Genomic DNA, 25,095 nt, shown 5'->3' on the forward strand with positions numbered 1-25,095 from the left:
AGCTATTATCACTGTGAGAAAGAATTTATAAAGCAAGTCTTGATTCCAACAACAGTAATAAAAGGGTCATCATGCAGTATTCTATAATATGCAAACTTATATCACTAAAAGATTATACTGACTACTAAGTACAATTTTATATTGACAGATACCTACCTTCGCACAACCATTGTGCAGGTGAAGCCAGAGGCAAGATATGCGTCATCATATTTTCTAGTCTTTGGCTTGGAAGGAAGTTGGTTTGGAAGCATATTTGGTATATTTGGAGACAGAGATATACAGTTACAATTGTGTCATTAACTGCATTGCTAAGTTTCTTCAGTTATCTGCATGAACATAAGAAATAATCAAAAATGCTTTTTCCTTCATGTACACTTGCACGCTACAGTGTGTCATGAGCTGAAATCAGACACCACAGCACCCCTACCAAATGCAAGGAGAAAAAAGAAAAGAGTGTGTTTTTGTGCTGGGAGTCTGCAGCTCCCATGCAGCTCTGTTTTTTAGTTCTCTCTTTTTTCTTTTTTCTTTTCTTTCTTTCTTTTTTTTGCCGTTTTCCACAACATGAAGACTTTTGTTGAATAGTTTATTAAATCCTACAAAAATCCTTTAAATTTTGAGTGACGATAATCACTAACATGTGTAAAAGACATGTATTATCATATTATATATAATATAAAATAATAAATATTAATCTTATTTGGGGTTTTTTTTTTTACATGAAATCTGCATAAATGGATTCAAAGATTAAATCTATGGCTCTCTCTTTCGGTTCTTCCTTCCATGCGCTTACGTTTTCACTCAGAAGGCTATTCTCTAACTTTTTTTCCCTTGTTGACAGAAATTTATTACATATATGCAGAATTCCATTAAATTCCCTCTTCAGCCATTTCTTGCGCCTCCAAGTGAAGCCTGTCTGCGTGTCAGTAGTCACGCACGCAAAAACCCCAATCTTAGACCGGTTCGTGTTGTAATCTCGCGTTATGTAGCGAGACTTCGGGTGTACCGGGCTCAGCAGACAAATGTCTTGCTCTTTTTAATGGGCGGTAAGTTGCCGGGTGCCTAGATATTGAAATAAAAACTAAAAGGGGACTTCAGAATGGAACCGTATTGTTTGTAATAGGTGGAAGTCGAACATACGCTGCTGTGGAGATATTTTAATAGACGCTTAGAGAGCAGACAGCAGAATTCTCATCATATCGACGCGTCTCGTTTCGCCGGCATCTTTCACTCGCTAACGTTGAAAATAGCTAGCTGAGCTGATGGACTCAATTGGAATTTGTGCTTGTGTGTGAGCTTCACGGTTGTGTTAGTGTTAAGTGTGCGTTGTACGCCAAGTAAAAGCCGTCGACTTTAATAGAGGCACGTGGTGACGTAGTAGTCAGGACTCGCGATATAAAGGTGATTCAGCCTTTGGTTAGTACAGGGTCAAGCTGTTCGGGAGAGGCGGACACATGATGCACCAGCAGGGCTCGTTGATGCCCTCTTTGCTCAGTGGTGTATTCTGCCAGTGTCGGTCGACAGACACACATCCAGGGGCCGACCCTGGTGGTGGAGGCAGGGTTCCCCCCTCCGTCCCTTCCTCGGATGCATCACCATCTAAACCAGTAACCCAACAGTCAGCGTCCGGCGTGTGGCACATCGACGAAGGAGATCATCCATGTGACATATGTGGGGGTTCGGAGCAGGAGCACAGACTCAAAGTGCTCTTCCAGGTCCTGGATGTGAACGGGGATGGAGGCATCTGTGTGAACGACTTGACAATTGGGCTGAAGAAGTTAGGAGTACATCGCACTGAACATGAGCTCATGGTAAGTGGACACAGCTCGGATGCTCAGTTGCATGATATATAGTGTCTTCACTTCCCTGTTTGTGTGTACTAACAGAATTTCAAAGCATTTCCCACGGAAAGACACCACATTCATTGTAAAATTTTCATTTAAGAAGAGTGAACATGAATGCAGGGTGAGACAATGAAATGAAACTGGTGCTCAGAGTTATTTAAATAGGAGAGTAGGTAAGGGAGTAAGATGACACCAGGGCATGGCTTGAAACAACTGGAAAAAAGTACAAATGCACTGAACAAGCTTTGGGGTAAATACAAACTGACATGTCATTTAGTAACAAAGGATTTAATTACTTGTACACCAAAAAACATTAAGATATATCAACTGTGATAATAGTGATAGCACTGTCAATAAGCAATGCCATGCTTTAGGGTGTTAAATGGTACAATGCACATTTTATATTTAAAATATCTCTCATACATAAGAAGTGCCAAAATATTAGGGATCTGCACAACTAGTTGACCAACCAAGTAATCGTTGCTATTGTCACTAATTGCTACCAGATGTACTAGTCGTTTAGTCTTAATTGTTTTACATTTGAATTGATACCCATGGCAGGTGTTGTGACAAAAAGTGATTTCCAGTATTTGCCAAAAAATGACTGTTGGAACTTAAGCTATTATAAAATAGGTCAATCATAGTTTAACAAAGAATATCAAGTCGTTTAGAGCCAGAAAGCGCATTCCTATCACAAAGTAGCTGCTGCCATCAGTTTTTGGTAAAGTTACTTTTTTTTATCAAGTAAATAAAGGATATATAAGTGTCACTGACATTAGTGAACAGAGATTCTAACAGAGATTTATCAAAGTGGCCTCTTTGCTAAATTGTAACAAATATAACATCACAGTTCTATAAACTTACTTGAAGTGACCAAAAAAGACCAGATTAATGACAGTATGGGTTCAAATACACAGTCATAAAGATACTTCAAAAAGAGGTAATTTCTTTATTAAATATATATAACCCCTTCATAAATTTACTGTACAATATAAAGCGACTTGAGGCAACTGTTGTTGTGATTTGGCGCTATATAAATAAAATTGAATTGAATTGAATTGAATAAATCCTATTCACTACAGTCTATTTACTACTGTAAGTAAAGATATTAGATGTAAAAAACAAAAACAAAAACAAAAAACCCACCTAAAAACAATGGAAATCACTTGCGTCTTAATGTTATGCAGGCATCTGCCACCAGATGGAGCTACATTGGTGAGAAACACATTAAATCTATTAATCTGGGCTTGATCTTTTTGTTAACATTATTATTGTTGGGGGTTTTTTAAGGCAAAAAATGAGATCACAGATACACGTGGTGGAAATGAGCTTTCACTGAAAGGTGGATAGTGTTACCCTTAGCAATAGGATGGGGAATTTAGTCAGGGGATCATAGTAGAGCTGCTGATTTTCCACATCGAAAGGAGCCAGCTGAGGTGGGCACCGCCTGAGTAAGGTGTTCTAACCAGGCATGTTCTACCAGCAGAAAGTGCTGGAGCAGACCCGGGACCAGCTTTGAATAACTTTTCCCTGGAGGAGGTGGTACATATTTCAGTTGCAGTTTCTGAGTTTTTCGGATGTTAATTTGTCACATTTTAATAATATGGGAACATCTTACGTAGTAACATGTTTTCATATCATATTTAACATCGGTTTATTTTAAGTGTTTTTCTTCTTCGTTGTCTGAAGTATAACATGCAATGTTCATAATGCATAATGCCAGGTGCTACACAGTTAAGCGGGAGGATTTATTATTGAAGAATGTGATTAGTGGTTTAAAATGCCTTTGTTTAATGAGTTTTTGCATTAAACGGTTCTCAAATTTAACTTTATATTAAGTGTTTCTTAGTTTTAGACTAGTCTGTAGTTTTTGTGGGCTTGCGCTTGGAGGACTTAGAAATTTGTTGCCAGGAACATCCCAACTAAATACAATTAGAGTACATGCTTAACGGAGTGCAGCTTTGTTATTTAAAAAGAAAAGATTTCCAGACAAGGTAAAAATGCCCCCAAGACCAGTACCGCAGGAACTTTGACAACAGCTTGAGATGCAGAGGGAAATTGGGGATGAGACTGTGTGAGTCTAAAAGAGAGACACAACACTGAAAGAATCCCAAAGAGAAGTCTCTGGGAGATGAAGTTGGTACATCAATGCCCCGAAAGAACCAACTGACAGCTGAAACAGGAAACATGATTCAACTGTGTTCTTGTCTAGAAACGTGCACAGTTGAGGTTCACAACCGTTTCACTTGTGTGTTAGTTGGTGAATCCTTGCTGATTGTAATGGTAAAGATATAGCTATGTATTTGTTGTTGTTTTTCTTGGAATACAGATAGCTTGGCTGTGTGCTAATAGGATAAATTCATTTTGTTGGCCTGCTGGGTTGAATGAAGGGGTTATGCTGTGTATAACTTGCAGTGGGGGGGAAAAAAAACCATTTCAACCTTCGTGAGGTAAATTCCACAAAATTTATACATTTGTAAAAAATGAAAATGTACCTGGTAATTCTATACCTTGTGTTTTGGGTCCCGGTGACCAATGAAATTCCTTTTCTAGTTCAGTTTGATACACGTTTCTGTACCTGAGTGACAAGAGTTGATGTTATGGTTTTTGGAGTGAGAGGAGAGTTGCAAATGATGGCAAAGCTTTGTTGAACACAAGCATCTTGTTAAAAATTTTGTTTGGAAATCTGTCTTAATAATTGAGGCACCACTCTATGTTACCATATTTATGGGTTTTGTTTTTTTTTTTCAAATATTTGTGAATTAATTCTTCTCAGTGTGACACACAATTTTTTCTCACTGTTTGTTAATAACAGTCTCTTAATACCTGATAACAGTGTCCTCCTAATACCATGTAACATGCTGTTCACAATGGGATTCACCTTCAACAGCTAAATGAGAATGGAATTTCAATGTTTCTGAAGATAATAGTGAAATCCTATACCCCTTTGACAGCAGGAACCTTTCTTTAAGCAGATTAAAGTCGAGTGTTTTTACTGGAGTATTCTGTATAGTTTATTGCAATGAACATCTAGTTTGTAAATAGTGACCCTGTGCCTGGAAAGCCTACAGACAAAGACAGAACATTTTTGACTAACCATTAGAAGGTGTGACAGAAATTCTCTGTGACCAAACACTGTGTTGTGCCAGATGTCATGTCAGCATAAGTCACATATTTAACCAAGTCCTTTTGACTGAAAATAATTATAAACACTGCATGGATCAACAAATCCAACCTGATGTGTTTGACACAGAAAAATTCTGCACTATATATTTTGTACCCAAGTTGTTTGACATATTTAACAAAAAATACATTAACTCTGGTGCATTGAAAACATTCAAGTTTATTGATATAGTCCCAAATCACCACAACAGTTGCCTCAAGGTACTTTATAATCAAAGTATAGACCCTACAGTATTTGGGATAAAATCCTACAATAAGGCAATCCACTATTAAAACACTTGTGGGAAGAAAAAACTCGCTTCTAACAGGAAGAAACCTCCAGCAGAACCAGCCTCAGGGAGGGGGCAGCTGTCCGCTGCACCTGGTTGTGATTGAGAGAAAAGAAAAAGAGCATACGAGGATTGGACAGAACACACACTATGGGGGAGAGACTGCACAAATCAGGCCTTTATGGTCAAATAACTGCTAAGAAACCAATACTAAGGAAAATCAGCAAGCAGAAGAGATTTGTTTAGGCCAGGAAACACAAGGAATGGACATTAGACCAGTGGATATCTGTGCTTTGGTCTGAGGAGTCCAGATTTGAGATCTTTGGTTCCACCCTCCGTGTCTTTGTGTGATGCAGAAGAGGTGAATGGACGGTCTTTACATGCATGGTTCCAACTGTGAAGCATGGAGAAGGAGGTGTGATGGTGTGGGGGTGCTTTAGTGGTGACACTGTTGGGGATTTATTCAAAATTGAAGGCACACTGAACCAGCATGGCTACCACAGCATCCTGCATGCGACATGCCATCCCATCCAGTTTGTGTTTAGTTGGACCATCATTTGTTCTTCAACAGGACAATGACCCCAAACACACCTCTGGGCTGTGTAAGGGCTATTTGACCAAGAAGGAGAGTAATGCTGTGCCAGGTGGCCTGGCCTCCACAGTCCCATGACCTAAACACAATCAAGATGGTCTAGGACAGTGGTTCACAAACTGTGGTACACGTACCACTGGTGGTACTTGGGATCCGTCTAGTGGTACACAGGAAGTCTCCAGATTAAATAATATACCATGTTCTGGTTGAGAGATTTCTAAAAAATTAAACAGCTCTGCTATCACTTCCGACATAAATTAAGGCTACGTCCACACGTACACGGGTATTTTTGAAAACGGAGATTTTCCGTTTTCGTTTTAAAAAATAATCCCATCCACACGTAAAGGCAGAAATGAAGGAAAACGCTGCTAGGAACATGCCAAAGCAACAGGTGGCGATATATTCCTAACCGTGCAGAGATGTTGGCCAATCAGAAGTCTAGAAGCCTCGGTGGGAAAAAGTAAACAAAGCTAGGGCATAGAAGCAGAACCAAGTCGTATGTGTGGAGGGACAGTAACTGTGTGTATATGTAAGCATTTAAACACTGCAGATAGTACAATTAACAGTATTGTAGAAATTCATTTCACCGAAACAATAACGTGGCGCACAGTGTGACGTCAAAAAATACGCACACTTTTGACGCTGCGTTTTCTCAGTTTTTCTCGTCCACACGTAAATGCAAAAACAGAGTTTTCAAAAATATCCACCCTGGCCGGAGTTTTTAAAAATCTGCGTTTTCAGTGACCAAAAACGCCGTTTTACGTGTGGACGAAAGGTGCAAACACATAGAAAAATCTGCGTTTTCAAAAATACCCGGACATAGCCTAAGACTAAACCGCAGTGGCGTTTGTAAGGTTACTGAAGTTGGGCTAGCTAGTATATAATTATGTGCTACAGCTATGTTAGCATAATATAGACACAGTGAAGCTGGAGGATGAACTTTTTTCCACTCGATAAAAGTTAACGTGAGCGTTCACGATGGTTAAGGACAAATGCAATCACATGGCAGGATGCTGTAAACGTACCAAACTTCAGTCAGAAGAACAACTGAGATAATCCATCCACAATACGAGGTTAGTCATTAGGGGTGGGGGAAAAAATCGATACTGTGTAGTATCGTGATATTTTGTTTGCTAATAATGTATCGATACAGGGACAGCAGAAATCGATATTTTGTTACAAAAAAAGTTTTTGTGGAATGGAATGTTGATCCTTTTTCTGAGCAAGAATCCTGACATTCCTTCACTGTCCAAATGTGTTTAACTTTTTTTTGGCAGCAATAAACATGACAGTTTACTTATTTTAATTTAAGACATGTTTTATTTTAATTAAGTGTAAAACTTTTTTATTTAATGCAAAATTATATTTTGTTTTAATTTACTTTCAAATTCTTCAGTTGCTGAAGGGGCTGCATAGTTTTCATAAATTGCATAGTTCAGAATAGCTATAATTGTACCAGATGGTTGCATTCAGTTAAGTTGGACTAGACTGTAATACAAACCATTCAAGTTTGTCAACAATAAAACTGAAATGAGAGAAAGACTGAGTGTGAGACTTTGATATTAGATAAAATGAATATTGATAAAGTTTACCTTTATGTACAGAATCTGAATATCGCAAAATATTAAAAAAAAAAATTGCAATAATATCGTATCATGCGTTAAGTATTGTGATTATATCGTATCGTGGGATGTATGGTGATTCCCACCTCTATTAGTCATTAATATACTGCTGGGCTGGGCTGTAGTTACATTGTAAGGTTTGAAAAACTGAGCTTTAAAATGAACAGTGGTAATAGCAACCGAGAGAGGCTGACAGTGATCACTGCCTTGTTTTAGGGGCTTGTTTGGATTAAATAGAACAAGATACAAAGCATTAAAATATGTTAAAAACACAATAGCCCTGATAAACTCAGAGTAGTTTGTTCATATGTCAACACTTAAAGACCATATTTCCCACTCGCTGGAATGTTTTAATGCAGTACAGTTGTTATTATTTCCACTTATCACGTCCTGTTTATGACAGTTAAAATAAATAACATTTATATAAGAAATAAAATTGTCTCATGTAAGCTGTATATGGTGTTAAATAGACCTATACTACTGTACTTTAATGTCGGTCATGAGCGTAGTATTTTAAGAGCCATATATTTTATGAGGTGGTACTCGTGAAAAGTTTGAGAACCACTGGTTTAGGATGAGATGAACTGGAGAGTGAAGGCAAAGGGCCAACAAGTGCTCAGCATCTCTGGGAACTCCTTCAAGACCATTTCAGGTGACAACCTCATTAAGCTCGTTGAGAAAATGCCAAGAGTGTGTAAAGCGGTAATCAAAACAAAGGGTGACTATTTTGAAGAATCTAAAATATAATACATGTTTTGAGTTATTTCACACTTTTTGTTTACTACATTATTTCATATGTGTTCATTCATAGTTCTCATGCCTTCAGCGAGAATCTACAATGTCATAAAGAAAACCCATTAAATGAGAAGGTGTGTCCAAACTTTTGACTGGTCACTCGCAGGGCGTAGGTGTTGTTTGGCTGGATTTTGTTCTTTTCATTCAGCAGGATTTCCTTACCCTCTGCAGGTACTTGGTGGTTGCAGCTTTCCTAGCGGCCTCTTCGTGGATCCCATTTGCCGTGGGATTCCCAGGTACTTGTAGCCGTCCTGGATGACTGCAATGTTGCCTTCTGGTAGTGTAAGCCCCTCAGTTCTGACTAACTTCCCTCTCTTTGTTACCATGCGACTACAATTCTCTAGTCTGAATGACATTCCAATGTCGTTGCTGTATATCCTCGTGGATCAGTGAATCGATGTTTCGTTCACACCTGGCGTACATATGTATGTATGTATACATATGTCACTTGGTCACCCGTCACTTGGTGTTCGCTCTCTCTGCAGTAGAATATCACTTCCTGTTCCTGTCACAATACACAATGGTGTCTTTGTGTAGCTTACCTGCATATTTAATAAAGAACTTTTAGAAAACTTTTTATTTTATAGTGTAATCTTCATGTGCTTCATCTGAAGCACACTCTCCGTGTATTCACTTGCTAATTTATGGTCACGGTATTCACTCACTGTGTCTTTCACTAGCTTAGCTGGTAGCTGACTCGCTAGCAGCATGGCCTTTCCACCTGTCCCTCCTGCACTTTCCTGCTCATTGTGTCAGATGTTTAGTTACTCCTCGGCCTCCCTTAGCAGTATTGACACTTGTAATAAATGTAGCCTATTTGCAGCTCTGGAGGCCAGGATCACTGAATCTGAGACTCGGCTTTGCACCCTTGAAAAACCTGTAGCTATCCCAGCTAGCTGTCCACCGGTAGACTGTCACGAGCAGCCAGGGAAACAGGATGCCTGGGTGACGGTGAGGAGGAAGCGTAGTCCTAAACAGAAGCCCCAGGTACACCACCAACCTGTTCGTGTGTCTAACCGCTTTTCCCCACTTTGACAGCAGTAATGACACCCAGTTACATCTATCAGAGTTGAGTAAAATCAAAGCTGAATCGGTGTGCAACTTGGCCAAAACAATGTTGGACTCTGTTTTCTCTGGTCCACTCCCCAATCGGACCAGTAGTGACATGTTTACCCGCATGTTCTTCTTAAATTGCTGGCTGTCTTAGTGGTGTCCAAAAAACGATGTGGGCTTTATAGATAATTGAGAAACTTTCTGGAGGAAACCTGGTCTTGTTGGGAGAGACGGCATCCATCCCATTTTGGATTTCTAGAAATTTATTTAACCCCCTAAAACGTGAATTTCCAGAGTTGGGACCAGGCAGCAGAGTTGCAGTTTTACACATCTCTCTGCAGCTTCTCCCCTCCTGTTATTCTCCCAAAACCTCACTTTCTTAGAACATCTAACTATTCATCATTGATTGAAGAAAATAAGAACAACCCTAGGTTTCGCTTCAGCACTGTAACCAGGCTGACAGAAAGTCAGAGCGCTCTCAAGGGATTATAAATGGGAAACATCCCTCTTATGGGACACTCCCAATAGGGCTTAAAATCTGGAACTATGCACCATTTGCTCTTAGAACTGAAGCTTTTCAGATAGAGGTGAAACATCTTCAAGAAACTTAAAGAAGTCCAGTCGCTTTTCCAAGATCCTTAGATCAGTGGAGGAAATGTTTCGTTACTCATCCAAGTGACTTATTCAGTCTCAGCTGAATGGAGATTTCCCCAACCTTATAAACAGTACATTTTCATCATTTATGAATAGCAGATGTGTTGATGCATGCTCAAAGTTGAGGCTTCAAAATGCAGAGTTCTCAAGCAGTGGGTGAAATCAAGCTAGTTACGTCCACCTTTCAAAAACAAAAGCTTTTTTCCAAACAAAATGGGAAGATGTAGGATTAATGACAACTGGCTCATGAACATTAATTAGTTACAAACAATAGACACAGCTCCTTTTTTGGTCAGGAGATATCTTGGAGCATTTCTGCTCTTTCCTTTTCATTTAATCTGCTTTTGCTGTTCCTGAATGTAGTGATGGAACTCCTCTCTGCAGTTAATAGACTGTTGTGCTACCTAGCTACGTACCATTACTCAGCATATTAAATAACAGGTTAAAATATTTCAAATGAATACCTTTTCGTTTCTGTCTATATACAGGTATTTGAACTGTTGTCATAGATTTCTACAGTACTAACCGGTGACTGGGACGATGCACGTTTCTGTGATTTTGTTTGATTGGTTGATGTTAAGATACTTGTAAATTAATGCCAGTTTTATCCTTCTATAAGCATAGAGATATTTTTTCTTTTCTGGTCTAGAGAGGCATGTTGACAGTGTGGTCAGTAAGGTAGTAAGCCAGGAAACGGTGGCAAGAAAGTGGCGTTTAATGCAGAAATAGAACTACTCTGCTATGCCACACTGTAACTCTCCAAGCAGGAGGAACTATATACGTGCTGAGAATGACAATCTGTCTGCCTTGGATGGTTCAGAATGCTTGCTTGATGCTGACAATGCTCTTAGAATGACTCAGAGCAAGTGCAGGAGGGTAGTGTGGGAGGGAGGAAAAGGAACCGTCACTCAGCAGATTTTCTTTACAGGGAGGGAGGTGCAGCTGAAGGGAATCCTGCTGTTTAGCCAACCCTATCCCTCTAAGTTCATTGACAGTCAGTGACATCACTTCATTTCCATGCTGCTACTCTGTCCTCTATTGGCGGAGACCCACATTCTGTGGTGAAGCAGTCAGACCTGCTTGTATGGTCTGCAGTGATTGGCCAGGCTGGGCTGCAGTGAGGATGCAGGTTTTGGAGGCTCTCACTGCTGCATTTCCCTGGCTGATGATACTGAAGCTAGCACAGTGGGAAATCCTGACTGTGTGTTGCTGATTCTATTGCATTATCAGCATCAAGAGAAAAGATTTTTTGTCTGCATCTAACAATTTGATGATCCGTGAAGTAACCGTGCCTCAGAAGCAGTGTGGTAAGAGTTAGATGGGAGAACTTGGTTTTGTACTGCTGCAGCTGATGCTGTGATCCTGAGCCTGGACATTTTAATAAGGAAAAAGATGCACTTAGAATATGAGGCACTGAGTCTGAGAAGTGAGTGAAATCCTTTCTGCAGCCCCATGCTGTTATTAGCTTGCCTTTCCACACTTGTAATACTAGTTCACCTCTCTGCATTTTGCAAGACCTATACTGTTGCCGTTGCTTTTGGTCTGAGTGCAGTCACCCAAATAGTGTGGGAGAGCCAGTTTGAGGATGCTGCTGGACATACTGAGCTTTCTATACCAGAGACTTTTTGGCAGGACACAATGTAAGCCTGGTGAAACCCCGCTGCCAGGAGAGAAACAGTCTGAGACTACAAAAAACTGCAGAGAGCTACAGGCAAGTCTTCAGGAAAGCACTAAAGAGTCCTCTAATGGTAAAGAAATCAGCAGGAATAATGTTACTCCAAAGAAGAACATGGTATTAATCATGATGGCACCACCTACAGATCTTCAACAGGTAGGATAAAGCTGGTAGTATACGGTCTGTTTTCTAGACCTGTATAGCCCTTAGTGAGAGTTACTTCACTGTTCAACTTTCTAATTATATTAAATAGAGACCTTCAAGACTGAAAAATAAACCCACTGTAGTCCCCCAAAATGCAGTTTCTCTTAAGAACACTTGGGCTGACTACCAACCATGATTTTGGTGTGCGTGTGTGTGGGCGTGTGTTAGTTAGTTTTCCTTTCTAAACAACTATAATGAGGGTGGATTGTTTAAATCACAAATTTATACTTATATCACTTATATCACTATGACAAATATTATGCTTCTTTGTGGTAAAAACCAACCATGAGGTTTGTGCTTCAGTTTTGATGATTGAAATTCTTGCATTGTAATAGTCTGTTACTTGATACACTAGTAGGTATCAGAGTCTGCAATAGCAGAAAAGTACAGTTAGATGGATGCAGTTTAGAAATCAAGTCATTCTTATATGATCTTAGACTTTTTTTTATTGTAAGGTAGATCTTACAATAATACATACAGAGAAAAACGTTGGCAACAGTGGGAAGGAAAAACTCCATTTTAACAAGAAAAAAACTCTGGCAAGTATGATTCAATGCAGAGGGGTCTATTAACACACAGTGAGTGAGAAAGGTGACTGAAGAAGAAATACATCAGTGTGCATCATGGGAATCCCCCAGCAGCCGACACCTATTGCAGCATAACTAAGGCAGGATTCAGGGACACCTAATCCATCCCTAACTATTTGCTTTAGCAAAAAGGAAAGTATTAAGCCTAATCTTACAAGTAGAGATAGTGTCTGTTTCCCGAATCCAAACTGGAAGCTGGTTCCATAGAAGAGGGGCCTGAAATCATTCTACTTGTAAATACTCTAGGAACAACAAGTAAGCCTCCAGTGCGAGAGTGAAGTGCTCTAATGGGCTGATATGGTACTATAAGGTCATTAAAATAAGATGGGGCCTGATTATTCAGACCTTGTATGTGAGGAGCAGGTTTTTGAAATCAATTCTAGATTTAACAGGGAGCCAATGAAGGGAAGCCAATATAGGAGAAATATGCTCTCTCTTTCTAGTCCCTGTCAGTACTCTTGCTGCAGCATTTTGGATTTACTGAAGGCTTCAGGGAGTTTTTAGGACATCCGGATAATAATGAATTACACTAGTCCAACTTGGAAGTAATAAATGCATGAACTAGTTTTTCAGCATCACTCTGAGACAGGATATCTATGAATCATTGAAGCATTAAAACATTAGTGACTGGAGTTGGTTTAAAAAGTTTAATATGTAACAATGACCTCTGCCAATCAACAGTGCCAATGGAAAAGTGAAGATAGGAGTGCAGGCAGGGTGGAGTGGGTGGAGGCAAGTGTCACAGCTGACTTGTGACAGAAGAATAGCAGCAAGAGTGCACAGTGAAGATTTCGTCAAAACAAAAGTTTTTCCCACTTCTTGTCTTAAAAGACCTCATACTACCATATCACCCCAGTAGAGCACTTTGTTCTCAGACTGCTGGCTTACTTGTAGTTCCTTGGATATTTAAAAGTAGAATGGGAGGCAGAGCCTTCAGGTTTTAGACCCCTCTTCTTCCCCTTGCCTCCAACCAGTTACAGCAGATGACTTCCCCTCCCTGAGGTTTCTTTCCTGTTAAAAGGGAGTTTTTCCTTTATTTTTCCAATATGAAGTACCTTGATGATTTAGCCTACTGTAATTGTCACCATAAGTATATGTATATCACTTTAAATAAAATTTTGTTGGCTCTTTTCTTTTTTCTGTAGGTCAGGTTATAAAAAGCTCTTTTTTTATAGTCCACTATAAAGTTTCATTTCAGTATGTTGAAATCTCTGATGATCATGTAATTTTCAGTAAGAGGAGTTACCCTGGTCAAATTGCTCTTCTGTGTTATAGCATAATCTCAATAAGATGTTTTTGCTGATTTTAAAAAAAATCTAACTTAATTTCGTTTCACTTCACTTCATTCTTAGCATATTAAAACTTCATGATGGTTCAAGTAGACAGTTTCAGTATATCTTTTTGTGTGATTTTTGACCCCCGTTTCCTAATAGGAGGTGTCATCCATTCTTCTGGTACCCATTACCTGACAGTAGATGGCATTTAATTGTGTTTTGGTTAAAACTGTTTCCTTGCAACCTTTTCAGTTGACCTGACAATCTTTGGTAGCACTAAGCACCCTGGATAGTCTTAAATATATAGTAACCTGAGATGTGTGGTGGTTGTAAAATACACTACACTCCAAATCAAGTCAACAAAGCACAGATGGTACGAGGCAGGGGATTGTACACCCTAACCTCGACTGCTGTTTGTCACATCACTCTTTCCACACAGATAATGCTATACTATTAGAGTGTGTCATTACTTAAATGAGCTGGCATCTAAATGATTTCTCTTTGTTCCCAGAAAATAGTGAAAGCCGGAGACAAAGACCTGGATGGACAGTTAGACTTTGAGGAATTTGTCCATTATCTCAGAGACCATGAGAAGAAACTCCGACTGGTCTTCAAGAGTTTGGACAGGAAGAATGATGGTAAGGCAGTTTGTTAGAAATAGAATGCCTTTTATTGTCACTATACACATGTACAATGAGATACAGAGCATCTCCTACTTAGTGCAGACATGTGGGAAACGAAAGGGGGTGAGGTGCACAGTTCTGCAGTGCCATATACATATGAACAGTATTCAAAAATATCAAATGTACAAATATACAAATCGGGGGGGATTTAATTGTGTTGTATGTTTACAGTGTGGGTTATTGCATGTAATAGTAATGGTAGTTGTGTATTCTGTGTATAGAGGGAAATCCTTAGATTGGGGGGTGGAACTGTGTTGTCAGTACACGGGTGAGTTCAGGGTGGTTATGGCTTTTGGGAAGAAACCATTCTTGGGTTAAAAGTTAAAGCGGAGTTTGAAGCATTTTCTGAGCAGTGCCAACAGCTGCTTCTGTGGTCACAGTTCATAAGTATTGGATTCTTAAACCAGAGTGCTGAGCCCATGCTGGTTTTTGAAGAACTGATAGGAACAGATGGTTTCTTTTAGACTTGATCTTAATCCTAAGGAAATGCAGAAGACATAGGATTGTGAATGAATTTGAATTGACTAATAAATCCTTGTGTTGCAGGTCGAATTGACTCACAAGAAATCATGCAGTCTCTGCGTGACCTGGGAGTGAACATCTCTGAGGAACAGGCAGAGAAGATTCTTAGAAGGTTAGATAATGCTGTCATCCACTGAACACATATCTATCAAAATGGTTAGGCAGCATCATTTTTTTGGGGTGTCACATTTGTGGTAATAAAGGTAGCGGCACTGTTTTCTTTAACCTCTTTCACACATGCACGTCTTGGATTAATTGTGTCAGTAAATGGTAATTTAACGTTTCATCATCATATCTGAAGCATCCCATTTCTGTCGAGAAAAGTACAGACAGAGATCTGCACATTTTTGTGTCCAGTCCAATTCCTGCAGTGTTGGGTATTTCAGGAGGTTACTGTCAGTGCACACCTGGGACATCAGCCTCTCCTTTACTGACAATTTCAATCTCTTCTGGGAACGCAGTCAGTTATTCAGATACAATGGCATACATCCAATTGGACTTTGAACAAAACTTTTTTCCTTCAAAACTTCTGGTATTATCTACTCGTGCATTCCTGTCGTTTGAACTACTCACAGTTTACAATTGCTAATATATCACTATATAACTTTCCCAAACCGCTCTCTCATAATACAATAAAAATTAACAAGAGACCAGTCACCTACAAACCAGCAAGCAGACCTGTAATACACACTGCTTTTGTAGACCTTATCGGAACGAAGCATCCTTATCAGATGCCTGAACCACTTCAACTGGCTCCTTTTAATATGGAGGACTCTATCTCTAAGGGAGAGGCCAGCCACCCTTCTGGGAAATTTCATTTCGAGCTTTGCTTTTACCCTCAGCTCTCTTTTCCACAATGGACCAGTACAACACTGCAGCCTGTCGATTGATGGTATGATCGCCTGTCAATCTCCCTCTCCCTGTGAACAAGACCCCAAGATACTTAAACTCCTCCACTTGGGGCAACAACTCATCCCTGAACCAAAGTGGGGAACAAGGTCAAATTCTTTTTCCAAGTGATATACAGTATGACAATGTCTAAAGCGGAACAGGCAGGAAAGGGAAAAAGATGAAAGATGTAATAAAAGGGCAAAGAGAAATACAAATAGAACACACAGTACAAAGAACTGCACAATATATCACCAACTGCTGCACCTGTAAGATAAACAAACATACAGCAACTGGAACACAAAAATTCTGAAGTGCACAATAACATAAATCAACAATCTTCTTGACTTTTTCACAAAATGTACTTGAAAATGAGAGTGGGAACCCACAATAATGCCCCCCAGGAGCCAGAGGCAGATAGAGATGAATCAAGGACAACCGGGCCATCCACAGTCCCCAAAAGTGCTGAAGACCTAAGGCCACAAATCTCTGCGATATCTGCGTTCCCATCCTAGCATGAGATGGAGTAAAACCCCATGTGGGGTGCCCACGGTCAAAGGGTGGGAGGGGGCAGACATTCTCTCCAGACTGATGTGATGTGTATTTGCTTCCATATCTTGTTAACTTATGTCACTTAATATTCACCGCTTGTGAGGTTTGGGATACAGCAACTAAACCATGTGAATAGGACCTCTGGACAGGCATGTAATACTATATAGCATGAATATAGTTTTCAACAGAGTTGTCTTTGCAATGGGTGCATATGCTTGAGTGTGTACCAGCCATTTGGAACAACCTTTATTCTGTGTTGTGTTCTGTAGACAATTTTGTATAAGTTGTAAGTTTGGGCTTTTAGTCATTTTGAAGGTGTTTAAGCATATTTGTGTCCAGAAGTTTTGATCTGGATTGATGGAAAGATGCTCTGATTTTCATCCCTTTTTCATGCCACAATGAAAAATTTAGTTTTTTCTTTTTCAATTTACAATGTTTTTCACCCGTGAAGTGTAGTTTTGGTCTTTTGCTGCTGGTTCAGTATATTTTGGTCGGAGTGATGAAACCTGCAGTTTGAAATTCTGTGAGATGCTTTCAGCAGCCGATGGCATGTCCATGTATGTGCCATCGGGTGCTTTGTGTTTACATCTTTTTGCGGAATCTGTTTACCTGCTCTTTAATTGTTTGCTGTTTTAGCTGTTTGGTGGTTGTTGAAATGGTTTTGTGAGCTTTTAACTGAGATTCTGACTTTTCTGTGGATACCACACATGTCTATATTTAAATAACAGATCTGGTGGTACACCCCGTTAAAGCAGATGTTCTCCCTCTCACCTCCAGTACCGGTGGCATTGAGATTCAACAAATTAATAATTTATTGCCTCTTACTTTCTGTAGTGTAAATGGCCATAAGGGGTTTTTAATCACTAGGAAAAGCTGCAAAACTTATGAAAATACAGTAAAGTCCAAAATTTCTGCTTATGCGGTTATGTGGTGAGCAGCAGATCAAACAAGTTAAGAATTATAAATGGCTTCAAGGGCACATTCGGACCTCTGAGACTCATTTAGACACATGCAGACATTTCTGCATCTCTGTCATTCAAAGAAACTTTGTAAATAGTTAATTTTATGCAATAGTGAATACTGAACTGTAAATGTAGTCTTTTTCAAGGAAGCAATGTTTTATTCAGTGTTTTCATAACAGCCTAATTTTATGCATTTAGTACTACTAGGGAGAACACACATGAGGTTTATGGACTGGACAAGATTGAAAACTTTTGCCCTCCACAATGGCTAAAAATAAAAACAGGTATCACTTTAGCCAGGTAGGTGGTATTGTGAGCACAAACATAACTTTGTCATTTTTAATTCCAATTTTAAGCAAGTCTTGAAAAGGAAAAGTGTTGTGATGTTGCTGTCAGATTGTCCTGTGATTGTTCTGTTTGTCACTCCCGTCTCCACTCATGTTTCTAATTTATGCTTTATGTCAAGGTTCAGTGTGATCATTGTCTGTTTCCTCTAACCTCCTCCGTGTCTGTCTTTGTCTCCTTTTCTCTGGCTGATCTCAGAATAAGGAGGGGTCATATCTGGGCCCCTATTATGTAGTAAGTAGTAGCTTCTATAGTCTGCTTGCTCAGCCAACGCTGCACAAATCACCAATGCATAGTCAGCACGTCTGAGTGCTGACTATCAGTTTTCAGCTTCAGTGTATTCCAGTGACGTAAAAACGCAACATTTAATTGTAATGATATGCTGATTCAGGTTTAGCACAAATCGCTAAAGAAAAGCATCCTGCTACAACAAACTGCATCTGAATCCATGGAGGCAAATGTCTAAATTACTGAGAAGAAACAGTGCATGTGAGCAAACTGCTTGTGTTTCCTCCTAAAAGCATCACATCTCTTATACTCTGCTGTGTTCTCTCTTGCATCTGCAGTATGGATAAAAATGGAACAATGACCATTGACTGGAATGAGTGGCGGGACTACCACCTCCTGCATCCAGCTGACAACATCCCTGAGATTATTCTTTATTGGAAACACTCCTCGGTACACACTCCTCCTCTCCATCCTGTAGCAACACAACAATCACAAAGCAAATCACGTGATTTCCACTTGTTTTTAATTGTGTACATATTGTATGTGATGGGCATGTTGACATTTTTATTCATTTTAAATTATTGAAAAAATAACAAAGGAATGTTCAAATGAAAAAAATTGCCAGTTTATTAATAGGATAGTTTATATATAGGATATGAGGAAAATTTAAGTAATAGAGACACTAATCCCACTTGAATAAGGGTTTTTCTCTTTTGCTTGACTGGTATTTTCTCATGGTGTTTCCCTGTCAATGCTGTAACTTATGTGTCCAGGCTAAAAACGGCTGCTTCCTCCACAGATCTTTGATGTAGGGGAGAGTCTGATGGTTCCTGATGAGTTCACAGCAGAGGAGAAGAAAATGGGTATGCTATGGCGACACCTAGTGGCTGGAGGAGGGGCTGGTGCAGTGTCTCGAACTTGCACAGCACCACTGGACCGTCTGAAAGTTCTCATGCAGGTAAAACACAACTATTGCAGTTTTCATTTTTCTCAGTTAAAGGAGAGGACGGCTAATAAGCATTTCATCCCACTCGCCCAGGTTCACTCCTCCAAGAGCAACAGTATGCGCATCGCAGGTGGCTTTGCTCAGATGATCCGAGAGGGTGGTGTAAGGTCTCTGTGGCGAGGCAACGGTATCAACGTCCTCAAAATTGCCCCTGAGTCTGCAATAAAGTTTGTGGCTTATGAACAGGTACACAAAACCATGCGTTAATGGAAAAGAATATGAAAGATAAAAAATTATGTAATTTGTATTTTTTTGCATAGCTCATAGCAGAGTGAATTTGTTTGGTCTGACTTTTATGTTGCTGCTAAACAACACTGACATCTGTCCATCAGATTAAGCGACTGATTGGAAGTAACCAGGAGACATTGGGCATCACAGAGAGACTGTTGGCTGGCTCTCTGGCTGGAGCGATTGCTCAGAGCAGCATATACCCCATGGAGGTGAGAGAACAATGAACACAAAAAATAAAGCAAGACATCAGTTTAACAATAGCTGTAGCTAGGCAGCAACTTACAACTTACTGCATGCTGAAATACACTGGACTGCTCTGCCATGGAAGCTCCTGGTGCTGTTTTTGTTCTTCCAGAAGAGGTTTGGAAATGTGGTTCTTTACGTGGTCTGACTTATTTGCTGTAGTTCCTAAACACTTCCAGGTTTCAACAATACCACTTACACTTGATCTAGAAGGGAAGAAATTTTAACTAACTCGTTCCAACACTGGCATCCTGTTATTTCAGTCAACTCTTTATCTTTCACAAATTCTTTGCAAAGGCAAATTGCACAGTCAGTTCCTTGGCTTTATGCATCTGCAATGGGGCTCAAAACACCTGAAATTAAAGATTACGATGTGTGGCCCAATAGTTTCATCCATATAGCGTGTCTCAGAACCTCCTTGCCTTGTGACTGATGACCTTCAGTGTGAATATGTGGTATATGGGAATGAGGTTCATAACATGAATTTGAAAAATGTTAATTTTATTTTTCCTCTGGCTTGTTATGTTATTGTAAGTACAACTGATTCCTGGGTGAGAAGTGCAGATTTTCTGTTTTTTTACAACGTGTGGCATTACTTCCTGTGCATTCAGGTCCTGAAGACACGGTTAGCCCTGAGGAAGACGGGTCAATACTCGGGCCTCCAAGATTGTGCTAAACATATCTTCCAGAGGGAAGGCGTGGCAGCTTTCTACAAGGGCTACATCCCAAACATGCTGGGCATCATTCCCTACGCTGGCATCGACCTGGCTGTCTATGAGGTTTGCTACTATTGCTGGGTGATAGTTTTTTGTTTTCTTTAAGGGTTTTTATTAGTTAAGTCTAACCTCTGTGTTCACCTCTCCTCTGACAGACTCTGAAGAATTCGTGGTTGCAGAACTACGCTACAGATAGTGCTGATCCAGGAGTGTTTGTGCTACTCGCTTGTGGCACTACTTCCAGCACATGTGGACAGTTGGCCAGCTACCCACTCGCTCTGGTCAGGACTCGAATGCAGGCACAAGGTCAGTCACTGGAGAGCTCAACAGCACTGCATAAGACAACAAAGATATATACACACACATGCACACACTACTTTGTACAGCTGTTTTGAAGAGGGTCCACATGGTTATTATACCAGGTTTAATGCTGTAAAGTTGGAGGTTTTAAAGTGAGAGTCTATGGGGATTGACAGCCTAAGGTGGCTACTACAAGAATTTTTGGATTTTTGCTATTAATGATGATTTTTGAATGATTAAAGTTTTCTTCTCATAGCGTATTATTAAAAATATTACCCCAATTCTTTTAATTTTTGTATTCATCATCCCCTCTGAATGCAATGTTTTGTTCTCCATTTGTATTTATTCAACGTACACCACCCGTACACAACTTAACAGTCACCAAAATTTTTATCCATAGCAGAATTTTGGAGCAGTCACCACTAAATGTAGAATAAAGAATTTGAAAAAGTGCTGCACATATTCAGGATTTATTGATACAAATTCTGGTTGGAGGTGTAAAGGACAAAAGTAAAAAGATGTGTTTGATGTGTGTTTGATGGCATCATCTTCCCTTTGTTCCTACAGCTTCTCTGGGAGGAGGTCCTCAGATGAGCATGACAGGACTGTTCAGAAACATTATTAGGACTGAGGGACCAATAGGACTCTACCGAGGCCTGGCACCCAACTTCATGAAGGTCATCCCATCTGTCAGCATCAGCTATGTGGTCTACGAGTACCTGAAGATTACGCTGGGAGTCCAGTCAAAGTGACCAGGGAGGCAGACAGAAGAAAATAAGTGGCCAAAGGTTTTTTTGTTTGTTTGTTTGTTTGTGGTCTGAAATGACCAGCTACGGTTCAACATATTTCAGTGCAGAAAATGAAGGACAAAGCTGAGATGTGTGATTTGAAGAGAGAAAAAATTTGACTGAAGTCATGTCTGTCAGTTGTTCTCTTAAGCTTTCTTTTAGCAGCTCGGTGGTGTTTCAGCACCTGTGAGTCTTAGTTTAACAAGTGTTTACATGACTCTAAATTACTGCTAGAACTGGAACATGTCCCTGCTGCTGAGTACTGTGAAAGGAACAGTCCTGCGTCTCTGTGGAAAGGAAGAATCTTGATCCTGGTGGGCTTTGCTCAGTCATGACACTATATCATCATATTGCTGTCAGCATATGATATCATACGCTATCAGCTTTGTCTGTGAAGCTGTAACTGGATTTAAAACGGTAGATAAATGGTCGATTTGGCTGCATTAAAACAGAGATGATATAAACAAGAGAAACTAGTTTACTTTAAGCTAAAATCAGTATATAATGAAATAAAGGATTAACGTGATCCAAAGTGATTAGGGCCATTCTAGCAAAAACTAATTACAGAACCAAGGGAAGTGTTCACTATCTCTGAGATTAAAGTAATAAGTATTAAAATAGGCTTGAAATAGTTATTATCGATGTCCTATGAAAAGTTATTGCTGCAAATCGAGGAAACCAACTCAGACAGTGAAACTAGCCGCTGCGACTTGAGCCATTGGTTAGTGAAGTCTCATTCTGATCCCTGAGCTGAGAGTATTTTTTTTCCATTGGCATCTTGGTGTTTTTAAACTTAGAACAATCGTTATTTACAAGGTAAGGTAAACTTCATGTTGCATTTAATATGACCTGAAGCCCATAAAGGAAAGTGTTCACTGGGGTCACATAAAAAGGGTGCTGAAGGCCGTTTTCCCAAAGACCTGTAAATAACCACAAGTCTTTGCAGCCAGAAGAATGAAGGAAAAGGCATTAAAAAGAAAGCAGGTTTAAGGCACTTTAGCACTGACTTCACTTTTCAGACCAAGAAGCTGTGTCCATATGTCACCCCCACAGTATCTTTTGTATGATTGATGTGGTTTCTTGACAACAAAGAGGGAAAGAAACAGACCATAATTTGGTCTGATCATTTCTGATGTGTGTAATTTTCTTTCTTTCTTTCTTTACCACTACAATCATTGAGAATATCCAAGTTTTTTTTCTTGCATACTTGTCAGTCCAAGTTTTTTCCATTTAAAATCATTATCCACTGTCATTTACTTCTGCTTTTTGTTTTTTTTTAAATGTAGAATAATACATAATAATAATAATAATAATAATAATAATAAGGATTTTCATATAAGTTTGCAGAGGAATTTCACAGAAAAATAGAAAGAAAGGCAATGAAACAATAACGGAACGATCATCTAGGGACTTGTTGACACGCTGGATAAAGAGCTCTGTTACATTCAGTCTATGGTCATAAACAGTGAGACGGAATCGTTTGTTTTTTGTATTCAGTTTTGTTTTAATTTTGGCAGATCCGACATGATCTGACCATAACAGACGTATTGTGCAGAATTCTGTTTTAAAAGAGAAAAAAGGCCACCACAGCAAACAAAACAGTGCTACAGGGAGAGTCACTGACCCAAGAAATTAGCATTGTTGAGCCACAAAGTAGTAATGCCCATGCAGTGAAAAGGTTTGCACTCATAATGCAAATCCAAAACAACAGACACCTCTGCATTAGATTTTCAAATTGAAAAATGCTTAAAGCAAAAAGTTTATTGACTTCCTCTCAGCTGAAGTTGAAACTGAATGTTGTGTTATCACACTTATCTTATTTTGCTAACATGTCCCAGAGCGCTGTTGGTTTCCTCAAAAGCTTCACCTCTCAAAACTGTAATGGAAATTGATAATTATAAATGAAAGTCATGTTTCCATTTTTGTATAAACACTCCATAAAATAAGTGGTACGGCGCCCAGGCAGCACTCTCCACCTGACTGATGTCTGTATTATATGATCATCTCAAGAGTGCCTTGTGTTACACGCATAAATCCACCTGAACACTATAGGATAGCATTCCTTTTTTACTTTAAATGTATTTACTACTGTATTCATTTATTTATTTTTACAGAGAAGTCAAGGTGATTGACTGAAACGGTGTGAAAATGTTATTTAGTGCTTTTGCTGTTTTCACAGTACTCATGATAATGGTGGCAGAATTTTTATTTTTGGCTTTAACAGACTTTCAGTTATACAGAAGCCCAAAATGTTTCAAATGAAAACAGTGAATCAAATTGGATAAATGCTATTTATATGTTATAATTCTGTATATTCAGTTTTCTATTAGATTTTTATTTAAGTACATGCCATTTTTGCTTTGTATTATTCTTTTATTTTGTCAATTAAGTCAGTGACATCAATCCTGTCAACATACAGAAAAACAGCGATGAAAACATTTCTCTCTCCTTGGCAATAATGAGTAAAGCCGTGGAAGTGACTGAATTAACCCACTGAGATTAGCTCCTGCTGTACTGGTTCTTAATGTGAGTGTTAAAAATATTGCGTGAGGTTTGAAAGAGAACAAGTTCAAATCTCTGTACAGATGATAGGTTGTAAAATAACACAAGCACCTACCTAACTATAGGCTATACTGGTAATTTAGAGGGTTGCATCCCCGGCTATGTAGCTAAATAAGTATGAAGATGATACTGAGTCTATATTTATTTATAGCAGCATCTACATAGTTAGACGTGCTAAAGGGCACTAATTGCACTTGCTAACTAATGGATAGGCAAAAGGGCAAGAAACGAGAACGTACAAATTCCACTATTATATAAAATGTTTGAAATAAACAGGGAAGAATGCTAAATAAAAACATTTTAACATGTTTAACAATTTAGTTTTTAAACCTGTTTGTTATAAGTCTTAAAATGTATGTAATGTTGAATATGTTGGGCCTGACAACAGAATTCATATCTGTGTGTATCATTGTTAGGATGATAAAACACTGCTAACCCTACAAAAACATGACTTTAGCTTGGAAGCGAGAGAGATGCAGTGTGGACAGGTGTATAGTACTAGAATAAACATGAAGAAGCCAGTTGCCCTGATGTATAAACCAATGTGCTAAACAATTTGTGTGCTTCTCTGGTAGAGCTGCAGTCCCACACACTGGACTGTCTGGTTGTGATCTTCAGAATGTGGGCTGTTCTCGGGAGCTGATTTACTCCAGCAACATGTCTGCTTAAGTCATCACTTTCTAGCAGATTATGGGCCTACACTTGCTTATTTGAGAGTTGAACCTCACTGATGTTGAATAACAGCAAAAAAGTAAACGGATGATATATACTTTATTCTTAATGTCAGTGTCTGACTGTTTCATGCCTTTATTTCTGGCACGACTGGTGTGTTTTGCACTCCTTGCTCTGTTATTGCATATCATGCATAAAGCGGTGACACAGAATGTCATTGTGTGGCTGTGTGTAAATGTTTTCTGTATTTGTATAGTGAAAGGTAATGCTGCAGTGTCTTAAAAGTAGCCATGTGTTGGCTGTATGCTGTACTGACCAACAGCCAATTAGGCAGACCCAGTGGAAGTGCTACCTATACAAACTAAAGGCTACGCTATTCATAAACGGTGGCCTAGTTTACAAAATATATATACACTTTATATATATTTGTATTTTATTTTATTATGCTAGCTGTAAGTGAATGAGTATGTGAGTACATGTATAGTAGTTTTCTGTTTGAAGCCCCTGCCACTCAAAAGAGTGTTGAGTTGAGACAAATATTTATGCTTTAATGAGTTCAGCTGTTAAATAAACTAGTTCATGACTGACTGTTTGTCTTTTTTTGGAAACTTAAAACATAGACATCCTAAGCTCCTGTAAATACAGAAC

At 39.2% G+C, this 25,095-nt stretch overlaps 1 protein-coding gene across 3 annotated transcripts; it reads left to right on the forward strand.

Annotated features, from left to right (window-relative positions):
• Positions 1–1,002: 1,002 nt before the first annotated feature.
• slc25a25b (solute carrier family 25 member 25b) lies at positions 1,003–25,029 on the forward strand. 3 transcript variants are annotated; one of them, XM_006797372.3, is made up of 11 exons: positions 1,003–1,808; positions 14,261–14,387; positions 14,979–15,066; positions 17,900–17,935; positions 18,268–18,379; positions 18,729–18,887; positions 18,969–19,121; positions 19,268–19,375; positions 20,021–20,188; positions 20,281–20,431; positions 20,993–25,029. In XM_006797372.3, the coding sequence occupies exons 1-11, from the start codon at positions 1,452–1,454 to the stop codon at positions 21,175–21,177; spliced, it is 1,644 nt and encodes a 547-aa protein (XP_006797435.2). In that variant the 5' UTR covers positions 1,003–1,451; the 3' UTR covers positions 21,178–25,029. The 3 variants fall into 3 exon arrangements, with proteins under 3 accessions (XP_006797435.2, XP_006797433.2, XP_006797434.1); XM_006797370.3 differs by lacking the exon at positions 17,900–17,935; XM_006797371.3 differs by lacking the exons at positions 1,003–1,808; positions 17,900–17,935 and adding an exon at positions 11,169–11,840.
• The last annotated feature ends 66 nt before the right edge of the window (positions 25,030–25,095 follow it).

The sequence above is a fragment of the Neolamprologus brichardi genome, chromosome 7, assembly GCF_056152115.1.
Source record: "Neolamprologus brichardi isolate AB-2024 chromosome 7, ASM5615211v1, whole genome shotgun sequence".
Taxonomy (NCBI): Eukaryota; Metazoa; Chordata; class Actinopteri; order Cichliformes; family Cichlidae; genus Neolamprologus; species Neolamprologus brichardi.

What these genes read in the sequence shown, in the direction of transcription:
- slc25a25b (XM_006797372.3), top strand. Translation starts at nt 1,452, where the DNA reads ATGATGCACCAGCAGGGCTCGTTGATGCCCTCTTTGCTCAGTGGTGTA. An exon ending in GCACTGAACATGAGCTCATG is followed by an intron (nt 1,809 to 14,260) that starts GTAAGTGGACAC and finishes CTTTGTTCCCAG; the next exon opens with AAAATAGTGAAAGCCGGAGA. An exon ending in ATCTGGGCCCCTATTATGTA is followed by an intron (nt 17,936 to 18,267) that starts GTAAGTAGTAGC and finishes TTGCATCTGCAG; the next exon opens with TATGGATAAAAATGGAACAA.